Here is a 13,719-nt window from a genome sequence, read left to right as displayed (position 1 = left end):
ATAGGATCAAATAAAGTTTGGTATGGTCTAAGTGATTATTATAATTAAATTGGCCAAACCCAATACCAGTACCAAGGCACTAGGACCAAACCTGACAAGTTCAATGTTGCACCATGGAGCTTAAAAAGAAATAAATTAAAAGAAGAGCCAAGATTGACTTGAACCCGCATATAAGTTGAGCCTAAGCTTGATCTCGAGCCAATAATTTAGATCCTAAACCAACCTCGAGCTTGACTTTTTCAACTCAAACCGAGCTAAGCTTGAGTCCAAGCCTAAGCTTAACCTGAACATGTTGAAACTGATCTTGACTCATCTACATTCTTAACTGTAAAAAAAGTCAAGGTCACCTTAAAATCTAGTAAGATATGTAATAGTCCAATGTGATCCCTACTCATTTGTGCATGTCGCTCTCCGTACTTCATTTGTATATAATCGCACAACCATCGCCATCGCTGGCATTGCTATCACACAATCAAGCAAGGAACGATTACGGGTAACATTAGTTGGATCAATGTGGTTGTTTTCATATTATGTTTTATAAATACTATGATTTAGGGATACTATTATCATTTGAATCTTATTTCTTATTAAAATGACGAGTTAAAATAAAAGTAGAATATACCGGAAATAATATTTGAGTGTGAGTAGCTCATTGGCTGGCTTGTCATATTTCATAAATACGAGGGATATTATCGTCATTTCAGTCCTCCGCCGTCCCGTTATCATATGTCCTTCTCTCTGCTATCCCAAAACTCTGCTTCTGCTTCTCGATCTTATCCTTCATCTTCTTCTTCTTCTTCTTCGGGAGATCTGATGGAGCCGGTGAACGAGGGACCAGCCAGAGGATGCCACGTGGTGGCGATGCCCAGCCCAGGAAGAGGCCACATCAACCCTATGATGAGCTTCTGCAAGTTACTGGTTGCCCGGCGGCCAGGCATTCAGGTGACCTTCGTGGTGACGGAGGAGTGGCACGGCTTCATCGGCTCCCAGCCGAAGCCCGCCAACATCCGCTTCGGCTGCATCCCCAACGTCATCCCCTCCGAGCTGGGCCGCGCCGCCGACTTCCCCGGCTTCCTGGAGGCCGTCATGACCAAGCTGGAAGCCCCCTTCGAGCAGCTCCTCGACCGGCTCCACCCGCCTGCCACCCTCATCTTGAACGACACCTTCCTTTTCTGGGCAGTCCGGGTGGGGAACCGGAGGAATATTCCGGTGGCGTCGTTTTGGACGCAGTCGGCGTTGGTGTTCTCGACCTTGTTTCACTTTGATTTACTCTCTCAGAACGGCCACTTCCCCGTCGATTTGTCAGGTTAGTTCCGCAATCTGTCATTCATTTTCTTTAAAAAGTTTTTCTAGAGAATTTTTCTCCGTCTGCTTCGGCGTCGGGACAAAATGAAAAAATGAGAAACATTCATTGTTGAATGGTCATCATTAATGACTCTTGTTTGTTAAATGATTGATGTGAAATTTAGATTTCAACCAGATCTGATTAACGCACAAACTACTCTTTTAATAAAAGAGTTGATTTGATTTATTTATTAACAGATAATTAATCTATAAATTTAAATTCGTTTATTCAATTAAAAATCATAATTTTTTTTTTAACAATTCATCAAAATTAACTTAAATTTTAAAATAAAAAATTTAATTTACAGACAAATTGCATTGATACCAATTACTTTTTCGAAAAAAAAAAAAACTTTTTGCACATTTTTCAATAATAATATATTTTTATAATATATATATATATATATATCATAATTAAACACCGCTTGCAAAAATAATAATCATTTGGTTCGAAAATGGTGCATCACTAGTCTGACTAATGGGCCTGCTCCCGACATGAATTGTTGCCTTGTTCACCACTGGTTACACTTTTCATAATTAAATTTCCCTTGGCCTCCCCCCCCCCCCCCTCCCCCTTTTTTTTTTTCTCTTTTTAGTTCTATTTATTTTTCACCCTATAAAATAAAAATTAAATTATATATACTATTCCATTCAATTTAAATTTGAAAGCATAAATTTAAAATTTTTAATTTAGATTTATTAATTAAAATTTAGATAGAATATAATATAATTTTACATTGTATTTTATTTAAAACGACACAAATTCAAATTCACAACTTTTTTTCCAAATATAAGGGCAAAAAGCTTTTCATTGAGAAAAAATATTTTCAGACTAAATGACATATTTGTTCTTAATGTTATATTAAATTCATAAAATTCAATTGCAAAAAGGCTCCAAGCTTTGTATTTTGGGCAGGCGAAATACAAAGATTGAGAATGTTAATTATTATTTTTTAAACGTTAAATATTTATGTAATTAGCTGTTTTTATCTCTCTGTGTGCTTGTGATAGTGGTGGGAGATGAACGCGTGGACTACTTACCCGGAATTTCTCCGACGCGCATGGTGGAGCTCCCAACAATATTTGAAGGTGACGGGAATAAAGTCCTACCTCGGGTCTTGGAGGCAATGACTTGGGTACCCAAATCACAGTACCTACTCTTCACTTCTGTTTATGAGCTCGAAGCTCATGTCTTTGATGCACTGAAATCCAAACTCCGGTTCCCCATTTACCCAATCGGTCCCATCATTCCCCACTTTGAACCTCCACACAATTCTACAAATTCCAATTCCCATACCGATTCCAATTCCAATTCCACCCAAAATGAGGCAAACGTTTTCCAATGGTTGGATTCCCAACCTAAAGACTCCGTCTTGTACGTCTCACTGGGGAGCTTTCTCTCGGTGTCTGATGCCCAACTAGAAGAAATCGCAGCAGGGTTGCGGGACAGCGGAGTTCGATTTTTGTGGGTGGCGCGTTGGGAAACGTCACGATTCAAAGATGGTTGTGGTAGTATGGGGCTTGTGGTGCCATGGTGTGACCAATTGAAGGTGCTGTCTCATCCATCGGTCGGAGGGTTTTGGACGCATTGTGGCTGGAATTCAATTTTAGAGGGTTGCTTTGTAGGCGTCCCGATGCTCACATGCCCCATCTTTTGGGATCAACCGCCGAATAGTAAACTCATCGTGGAAGATTGGGGCATTGGCCAGAGGGCGGTGGAGAGGGTTGTGGGGAAGCAGAGTTTGGTGAAGAAGGAGGAAATTGCAGAGCTCGTGCAAGGGTTTATGGATTTGGATAGCGACGAAGGAAAAGAAATGAGAAAAAAAGCAAGAGAAGTTCGAGAAATTTCACGACGAGCAATCGAAAAAGACGGATCATCCGAAATCAATATTGATGCTTTTATTAGGGACATTATCAAAAGATAGGATGATTGAATAATTTTTTTGTATTTCGTTTTTAATCATTCAATCATTGAACTTTTATGTTGGAGATTATTATGCTATGTATGCTTCCAAAATCTAATGAACTTAAGCGTCGCTTTCATGTAAAACAAAATGGAGTTACGAACCCTTAATAGGGTAAGTTGCAAAAAAAATTTCTATAAGGTTTTTGAAATTGTGTTTGCCTCCTTTAATCTTTAGTACTATTTATATTGAGCCCTCTTATAACCATGACCATCAACAAATAAGTTTTAAATTAATAATTAATGTAATGAATCATGTGGGTAAGCTCTGCAGGTTTTTCTCTGGGGTGGAAGGAAGAGGTCTCTTGTGCCTTGGAAGGACGTATGTCTGCCTAAAATGGAAGGGAGACTTGGTGCCTTTGATCTCAAGGTCTGGAACTGAGCCCTCCTTACCGAGGCTCTATGGAATGTGCGGAGCAAAAAAGACTCCCTTTGGTCCAAATGGCTAAATCAGTTCTACTTAAGGGGTTCTAGTATTTGGAATGCATCTTCTAAACATGAGGACTCCCCTCTTTTTAAGAACATCATTGAGACAAAAAAAAAACATGCTTCTTAGCTGCTGTAAAGATCAAGATGATGCTGTTACTCAGATGAATTAGTGGTTGCTCAAGGATCAAGTGGTCTGCTCAAAGGCATACCACTTTTGGAAGGCCAAAAGGCCCCCTGACATTCGGTGGTGTGGAAGAGCAGGTGCACCCCTAGGTACTCCTTTATGCTTTGGCTGAGTGCTAAGGGTAAGTTGCTCTTTGCTGCTCTGAAAAGGAGACCCCAGATCATGTATTTTTCAAGTTCTATTTTTTTAGCTTCAGTGTGGGACATCTTGAGGTCTTGGTTGGCCCTAAAAAGGTGCATGACAACAATCAAGGCTGCTCTAAAATGGCTCCATAAGGAGGCCAAGGGAAAGGGCATTCAGGCTGTGGCTTGAAGAATATGCTTGGCTGTTACAGTCTACTATATTTGACACTGCAAGAACAAAAAGTTGTTTGAAGGAAAGACCACTTCTGTTGCTGCAGTAGTCAAAATAATTCAGTCTCATACATACAAAATCATTTATGACAAGTTTCCTCACCTTTTTGATTGGGTTGGTGTTTAATCTGGCCTTGGCTGCGGTTTTGGAGATCTTGGTTTTTGTCTTGGTTGATTGGTAGTACTGTTTCGGTCACCTGAACACTTCTATTCAGTTGCCTGAGTTGGATTGTCTTTGTACTAAAGTTTTGTCTTACTCCTTTAGCTTCGTTTTGTCCTTTGTGTCCCTGCGTATGCCCAGGTTGATTGTAAATGCTTTTGATATTTCTTTGATTGAGAGCTTTGGCTTTCTTTGTCATGTGTATGCCCAAAGTTTCTGTACATGTCATTTTTTATCAATATAATTTACCATTTACCGATAAAAAAAATAATGTAATGAACTAATTTTTATTTTATATAACAAGTTAACCTTTATATATTTATACTAATATATTAAAATATGAGGGCGAAACTTGAGAAGGCTCCAAATCGTTGATTTTTATTTTCTATAATTTTAAATTTATAAAAAAATAATTCATTTAACTTAAGTTCGTTTTGATGATTAAGCATTTATCTTAATTTTAAATTGTAATATTAATTTATAATAACAAAATTGTGTGACATTAAATTTTTATACATAACAAAATGTTGTAGTTATTTTAATGCATAATCATAATTAGTTGTGATGTTGTAATTAATTTTTTTTTACAAGTGGAATTTGGTTTGCATCGGTTTACAGGATAAGAGAAATCCACAAAGGACTTAAATCACTTTAAAGAGAGTGATATATCCCAAATATATCACTTACCATAAGTTCAGAGAAGACTAAAGCCCAGCATTCCTAAGGACAATTACCACCTAAGTCAACTGCTCAACTAAAACAATTGACGCTAACTCCATGATGACCAAAGCAATTTATGCCAACGCTATAACAACAGGAGCAATTCATGCTTGCGCCATAATTCACCAATAAATGACACATCACCCTTGGGTCAAACTCCATTACTATAAATGGGGATTTAGAGAAGAAGTTAAGGTATTTCATTCTAAACTCTATTTTACTGTTGCATAAAAAAACCTCTCAAGTCAATCCCTAACTTAGGCATCAAAGAGATCCCCCGGAGTACACCCCGGGTCCTCCAAGCCTTGCTTATTTATCTCTTTTCAGGTGGTTATAATCAGGGATCATGAAAGGTTATTCAATTTTTGGCTGCAACAGTTGGTGCCGTCTCTGGGAACTTCCTGAGAGGTTTTCTCTTTCAATCCTTGATCATGACTACATGAAATAATTCAAAGTCAATGCATTGGCTTGATCAAGATTGTCCGAAATGCCGTCGTTCAACACCTAGACATACTCAACGTTGTCCGATCTGTCGCCAATCGGGACCCTACCCAGCACAAGCTCCCCATTCGCAACCTCGGATGGGAAAAGTAAAGGGTACGAGTTTGTCACGTTCAAGCACGTTGATGGCACCTTACTCGCATTGAAGAAGTTAAGTAAGAAAATTGATGAACGAAAAACCGAGACCCAACTTGAGGTATTCGGAGATTCCGGGTCTAATGCAAATCCGTCTACAATTGATGTTTCAATGCGTAAGATTGATGTAGCCAATGTGCCTAATTCTCAAGGTATGTGTTAGCCTTACAAAGCTTAACATCCTATTTTAATGCTAACAAACAAGAAGAACTTAACATATTTAGTTAAGTGATGACATTTCAGGACTCAACTATGAGAAAGCAAGGTCAAGTGTTCACAAGGATCCATTGAAAGCTTATACTTCAAAGAAGAATGATCAAAGGTATGGGATTGCAGGCAATAGGGAAGAAAGTATGCTTGGCAGCCACGGTCTACTTCATATGGCACACTCGGAATAGGTGCAAGTTTGAAGGAAAAAGGACATCTCCCGGGAAACTACTTCAAATGATCCAAAGGTACACATTTAGAATAGTATATGATAAATTTAACATGTATAATGTTTAATATGCTCTCAGCATTATGCTGTTTGTTTGGAACTTTTTGTTGCCTTGTAAAGAAGACCTTGTGACATTGTCTTCACCATAGAGACTTGGATAGTGACTTGTATCTATCTTTCCTGGGTATGCCTAGAGTACTTTGTACATAATATTTTGATCAATATATCTACTTTTACCGATAAAAAAAAAGAAGAAGAAGAAGAAGAAGAAGGATGATCAAATGAAACTTAAGACATGGATTCCAAGAGGATCTATTAAAGTTTGAAGAATATGAGAGCATGAATATTAAAGAGAAAGCTCAAAGTATATTAAAACTTGAAGACAAGATGGAGCCAAAGCAAGCATGAAGACTTAAGTGTTTAGAATGTCAAAATCTTATAAAGTCTTTATATAAGTACTTTATGTTTAAATATCTTATGAAATACTTAGAAGCTCTTTAGGATGCAATTAAGACTTAGAGACTAGTTTTTGAAAACTCTGGAAAATAATTTTGAAAAATAAAAGTTAAAATTTTCAAATAACAAGGGTTTAAAATCTTAAAAAATGAAAAATTTTTTGAGAAGATGAACTGCTCTGCTGACTGAGACATGGACTGCCCAGCCGACTGATTATTTTGAACGATGTTCAGTCAGCCAATTGACATTTAAATGAATTAATTTATGGAGAGACAGAATGGTGTCAGCCGCCTGTCCAGCTGACTGACCTATACAAAAACTAACCTAATCGAGTGACTCAGTCGACTGACCCTATGAGAATTTAAATTTTGAACTTTAACGGAAAAATTCTAAAAATTAGTTTTTCAAATCTAAACGTTATAAAAACTTTGTGGACACTCCAAGTAACTTGGAAAACAAGGAAACTCACCCTAAAAAGTCTATAAATACTCATTTAACCCAAGGAATCAAATTACCAAGTAAAAATCAGCAATCAAACATCATACTTTCAATCTTCTCTAAAGCTCACTCTTGCTCACATTCTTATTGGGAGAATTCTACTGAATTGTTGTTGATCAAAAGCCACGATTCTAACTTACTACTAAGTTTTTCAAATCTTAAGAAAGAACCTCCAGTAATATCTTACCTTGAGTTTCAATTCTATTTCATCTTGGTATTTAAATTTTGAAGTACATAGTGCTGAATTTGTACTAATTTGCTCTGTTTGAGAGTGTTCTTGTACGCAGCATTTATTTCGTATTTCTTGTAGTTCTTGGACGATTCTAGGTTGTTGGATCATTGACCAAGCATGGGGTATTGCTTGAAGAGGTGATTACTCTAACCTATTGAAGGAGTGCCTAAGCGTGGGGTATCACTTAGAGAGACGTTGCACTAACCTACTGAAGGAGTGTGTAACGGTTTTGTTTCACTTGGAAAGAAATTGGTAGAGTGGAATCCTTTGGTGGTATTGGCCAAAGGGGAGGACGTAGGCTGGGGATAAGTCAACCTCATAAAAATCATGGTGTCCTTCTCTTTCCCTTACTCTCTTTAAATTCCAGCAAACATATAAACTATGTGGATGATTTAATTTCTTAATCATATATACTACGTAATTTGGAAATTAAATAAATTGAAGTTTAATTTGGTTTTGGGATTGTGGAAACCGAAAGGGAGTACGTTGGTTGATTAATACTTTGCGGAAACCTTAAAGGGAGTACGTTGATTGGTTAGCACCCAAAAACAAATTAACTAAGAGTTTTTTTAAATTTTGAGTTGTTTGGGATTTTAGTTGTGGTTTGCATTGAATCAAATTACATTCACTATAGGGCTTGAAATCATACACATAGGGCTATTAACAAAAGCTGAAATTACCAAAGTACTGAAAATTATATTTGCTTGAGTATTTTTTTTTTTTGATTACTTAGATGTTGATTGGTTATGTGGATGTTTAATTTTTTGATCACTTGTACTTGATAAATCAATTGGTTTGGTTGATTGGTTTTAAGGATTGCTTGTTTATTTAAGTTTTTGTGGTTATGGATTGATTAAAGAATTAAGCTTGTGTTGTGTTGTTCATAAATTATCAAGAGCTTAAGAATTCATTAAAAGATTTGAAAGAAATTTTAATAACCCAATTCACCCCCTCTTGGAACTACACCTTGGTTTTCAGTATGATTTTTCTCCATCATACAATAAAAGTTCCAAAAAATAAAAAACAAACAGATGCCAGAGTTTTAGTGATTACACGTCAAAGTTGCATAATTAGACATTTAAATTCATGCATTAAAGATTATAATTTTAATTAAATGTCTGATTATGTCCATTATTTTAATTAGTGAGTTCATTTGATAATTTTTAGATAATTATCTTATTTTTGTAAAAAAAAAACAAATTTACGAGCATTTGTGTTTTATTATTGTAAGATAATCTTTGGACGTCAAAGTCGAAATTAAAATTCACGTGAATGAGTCGTGTTCATGGAGAGTCGTGTACGTAAGCTGGAGCTCAGATGATGGCCTTCAATATGCACGGATATGGAAAATCCCTCTGGATGATGCAAGGAATGTTTAGATCAAATGGAGCAAAGAAGACATTGAAGGTGAAAGTATGCATGGGTGATAGATTGTGCTTGGATTTTAGCCCAACACACTTCAACACATATTCCCCACCTGACTTTTACACAAAGGTTTATATACTTGGAGATCCACAAGATTATGTAAGGTAAAAACAAAGATGATAGAGGATAACTGAGCTTAAAAATGGCTTGAAGACAACTGGACTCGGCCTTGTGAGGTGTGTAAGCGGGCTTGAAGCAAAGAAAAGAGGGGAGCCCGTGTGTGTGCGTGTGTGCGTTAGGTTGCAAATAAAGTAGGCTAGCCTTGTGTGTGTGAGTGAAAACCAAAATGAAAGAAAAGGGGGCTAGAAAAAAAAAATGTGAAAAAGAAGCCTTTGTGTGTGCCATGTACAATTGGAAATTAAAAAAAAATAAAAATAGTGGGTCAGGTCTTGATGTGATTCGGCCATGTAAAGGAAACAAAGGGGTCTTAGAGTGAGCTAGCTAGTGAGGCGCTGGGGCTAAAGAGAGTAGCTGGAGGGCATTGAAAGAGGAAGAAAGTAAAACAAAAAAAGAGGTAGCTAGGGTTAGAAAGTTAGGAGAGAGATTTGGCATGTGGGACTTCTTGCCAGGGAGCAGCGCCGCAGACAGCCTCCTGTTGTGTGGAGACCCGAGCAACTACTGCTTGAAGACCCGAGCTAGCAACCTCCATCTCTCTCTCTCTCTCATCTCTCCATCTCTCTCTCTCCCTCTCTCTATTTTAATTAATCTATTTAGCTACTTCTTGTGCACTTTATTGTTATCTTAATGGATATTTTAATAATGAGTTTATGTTGATTAATGCATAGAATATTTCCATTTACAGTATTGTTGGGTTTATCTTCTCTCTCTCTCTCTCTCTCTCTCTCTCTCTCTTATGCACTTAAATATTTGGCTAAGTTATTGCATGGTTAATTCTAATTTTGTTTAATTTAAAGTCTCATTGTTGGAACTTAAGTGCCTACTAGGTTATTATTATTAAAGTTAGTTTGTGTTCTTATTTCAAGTCATTGTTGGAATTTAATACACTACAAAAAATCAGGGTATTAGTGAAGGATCAAATTCGTCACTAATACTTATAAATTCGTTACTAATACTATTAGTGACGAATTTATAAGTATTAGTGACGGTTTTAAATTAGTTGTTATATCTACGATTTCTACTAACTATTAGTGACGAATTTATAAGTATTAGTGACGGTTTTAAATTAGTTGCTATATTTGCGATTACTACTAACTATTAGTGACGAATTTTAAATTTGTCAATAATAATACAGTATTAGTGACAGATTATGACCGTCACTAAAACCTTAATACTGTCACTATAAATTCTACATCGGCTCTGCTCAAATTTGTTACTAATAGTATGGTATTAGTGATGGATTATAACCGTCACTATAAATTCTACATCGGCTCTATTCAAATTCGTCACTAATAGTATGGTATTAGTGACGTATTTGTAATTCATTACTAATACTAGGGTACTAGTGACGAATTACAAATTCGTCACTAATGGAAGAGTATTAGTGATCAATTTGTAATTCGTCACTAATACCCTACTATCAGTGACGATTTTGAATCCTTCACTAATAGTTAAAAAAATTCTAAAAATAATTTAATACTGATTTTTTTAATCATCAATTCCTATAAAAATCTATAATTATATTTTCGCATACATAACCTGAAACCATAATTACTACAAAATTCATAAATTATTCAAAATTTCGAATTCAAATACAAATTCAATTAAAATAAAGAAATAACATCTGTTCATATAACCAAAAAAAATTTCAAAAAATTCAAAATTCAAATACAAATACATTATACAAATTCAAATTAGAATACAGAAATTTCATTTGTTCAAATCAAATAACAATAAAAATTACAAAGAGATAATCAAAAGTTTCATCCGACGATTGTAGTGCATGCATGTCATTGTGTTGATGTTATGATAGCCGTGAACCCTACAAATTAAGAATCATAAAAAAAAAAAAAAATTAGTATACAAATGGAGAGCTGGCCCTCAATATAATCAGAAAGAAAAATATAAACAGTCTGTCAAACAACAATTTTTAGCCCTAAACGAATAACTGAAATGAATGTAAATAACGTACATATGGATATATATACTGTTGCATGCATCTAACCACACACATAAACACTTTAACTCGTTCTCAAAACAGAATATTCCTGGTGGTGAACAAATGATAATGCTTATCCATAGTTAAAATCAAATGATATGTCATGTATGTTCATAAGGGATTGATTTTCTGAGTTGCAACACGGAAGGAATATACAAACTTTATCAGCTCAAAACTTCTATGCTAAATTAAATAGTACACCCCTAAACTCTTATGTCTCAATTCTTGGTCATTTGAAGAAAGTAGAACATGCAAGAGGAGTATTTGATTCCAAAACTAGAAGTGACTGGAACAACTAGTGTTTATAGGTGCTGAAAAACAAAATTGCTTCAAATTTGTTAATCCAATAGCAATTGGCAAGAGAACCACCAAAAATCACTTCTATTTTCTAGTATATAGATTACTGGATATAATGTAAGTTTTCGAGCGAATAAATACTAATCACAGAGGCATAAATGACAGAAAAACAAGAATACGACTCAGTTGTGACCTTGTCTCTTGTATTCAAATCAAAATCACTAAAGTAACTTTTCTCTTTCATTGTCTCTGGCTCACTAGAAAGGATCTTGAATGAGTTTGCACCTCCTCCACAAAGACCACATCGTACAAAAGTTGGTATACACCTTTGATTAAATGGGAGAGGATATAAGCATCTTATACATCTTTCCTGCGTCACTCTGTACAGGAAGTGTCTAACATTGTGAATAATAGTATGTAGAACACTGGAAAGCAGAAAATTGAATGTGCAGGTGGAAAAGAAGAAAGATTGCTCAAATAAAAAATTAAGTCAAATGAGTAGCTCATTCCACATTGAAGAGTTGACATGGTGCACCAAAAATTTTGAAATCGATAGATGGCAATGACACATTAAAGAATCACAAAGAACACGACACAAACACAGACATAAGCACATATACTCCCAAAAAAATCCTGACATTATTCAACCCCTTTATTGCAGCACAACATCAAAATTATCAATAGTTTTTCCTAATTTAGCAATGATAAAATTTAAGTTGACACAAGTTGGGTGACCGAGTCTCACAGTCCAAAGAACAAATATACTATAATACTACTTGATTAACGTAATCTTGGAAAAAGATCTAAAAAATTAAAGAAAAAATTTGTAACCTTAATAGTCCAAAAACAATAAAAACCACCATCGAGATGAGATAAATTCCTAGATTAATTGCACATTTCATGACACATATAACAAGAACCTACCCACATAATCACCAATCCAATATTTGTTAACAAGCAATGACTAGAATACTGCAAATAATTCCTTTATTAATAAAAATTAATATCACATGAAATAGCTACATTTTTCTTTGATAGAAAGGAAAAGGTGTCAAAAGGAAATAGTAAAGTAGAAAGAATGATAAGATCCTCTTATAATTAAATAAAAGACAAAATTAAAAAAAAAAAAAAAAACTCAATCAAGATAACAAAGCCTGTCTATCCAATTGAACATCTGAAAAACATGTTCCCTCAAAGCACCTCATTGCAAAAGCCTAAGAAGGTGAAATAACTTCCGCTCTTTCCAGACAATTTATAATCAGAGAAGAAAGAGAATATTCAAAAGGGCATCCTCCAACAACAAAGATAAAAAGCAAAATAAAATTAAAAAAAAAAAGAAGAAGAAGATGTAGGAATGCTAATGAAGTACAATTCACCAATTCCTTGCTAGTCAGGCAAAAAAATTCCCCTAAAAAATGCCATTTTCTATAGCCCAAAGCAACACCAAGAACACCCATCCTAATCCACTTGTGGATTTCTTCTCCTTGTGAAATAGGATCTCCTAGCGAGGAGTAGCAACGACGAGGAGAAGAAGAAGAATAAGAAGCAAACCTCTTGACGAGGAGCAACAGCAGTGGCGGTCGGTGAAGCGAACAGCGACTGGCAAAACCTGGACTAAGACAGCGATGGCGACGACGAGCAAACGACGACAGGCGACAGCGACAGGCAAGGCAACGGGCAAAGCAACGGCGAATGGCGATAGGAGAGAGGAGGGTCGGGAGACAGGAGGATTGGGAGGGAGGGGCTGCGACAGAATGGAGGGAATGAAAAATATTGGGGGAAAATATGGGGAAATAGAGATTGGGGGAAGGGGCCAATAGTGATGAATTTGTAAATCCGTCACTAATACTCTGAAGTAAAATTTTTTTATTTTTTTTAAAAATGGAAGTATTAGTGACGGTTGTCAAATTCGTTACTAATAATGAGGCAATAGTGACGAATTTTTAAATTCGTCACTAATACTGTGAAGTAATTTTTTTTTATTTTTTTTAAATAGAAGTATTAGTGACGGTTCTCAAATCCGTTACTAATAATGGACCAATAGTGACGAATTTAGAAATTTGTCACTAATACTATGAAGTAAATTTTTTTATTTTTTTTTAAAAAAATGGTAGTATTAGTGACGGTTCTCAAATCCGTCACTAATAATGGGGCAATAGTGACGAATTTTTAAATTCATCACTAATACTGTAAAGTAAATTTTTTTTGTTTTTTTTAAAAAGTTGAAGTATTAGTGATGATTCTCAAATTCGTCACTATTAATCAAATCCGTCACTATTAATGGGTCAATAGTGACGAATTTAAAAATTCATCACTAATACTCTAAAGTAAATTTTTTTTTTTTTTTAAATAATAGTAGTGATGATTATTTAATCGTCACTACTGTTTACCTTTTAGTGACAAATTTAATTCGTCAATAATACCGTAGAAATTGTTACTAATATTTTCCCAAGATAAATTTTGTGTGAAA

The 13,719-nt window shown here is 35.3% G+C and overlaps 1 protein-coding gene across 1 annotated transcript; it reads left to right on the top strand.

Annotated features, from left to right (window-relative positions):
* Window positions 1-680: 680 nt before the first annotated feature.
* On the top strand, window positions 681-3,459 carry LOC131148529 (UDP-glycosyltransferase 87A1-like). Its single transcript, XM_058098280.1, has 2 exons — window positions 681-1,306; window positions 2,356-3,459. Exons 1-2 carry the CDS (start codon window positions 727-729, stop codon window positions 3,267-3,269), a joined length of 1,494 nt encoding a protein of 497 aa, XP_057954263.1. The 5' UTR covers window positions 681-726; the 3' UTR covers window positions 3,270-3,459.
* The last annotated feature ends 10,260 nt before the right edge of the window (window positions 3,460-13,719 follow it).

This window comes from Malania oleifera, chromosome 2 (assembly GCF_029873635.1).
Source record: "Malania oleifera isolate guangnan ecotype guangnan chromosome 2, ASM2987363v1, whole genome shotgun sequence".
Taxonomy (NCBI): Eukaryota; Viridiplantae; Streptophyta; class Magnoliopsida; order Santalales; family Ximeniaceae; genus Malania; species Malania oleifera.
Note: the sequence above shows the minus strand (reverse complement) of the source record. Positions and strands in the feature narration are given on the sequence as shown.

Coding starts and splice junctions, on each gene's coding strand:
- LOC131148529 (XM_058098280.1), top strand. CDS start 727: ATGTCCTTCTCTCTGCTATCCCAAAACTCTGCTTCTGCTTCTCGATCT. Junction 1,307..2,355: donor CTTCCCCGTCGATTTGTCAG/GTTAGTTCCGCA, acceptor TGCTTGTGATAG/TGGTGGGAGATGAACGCGTG.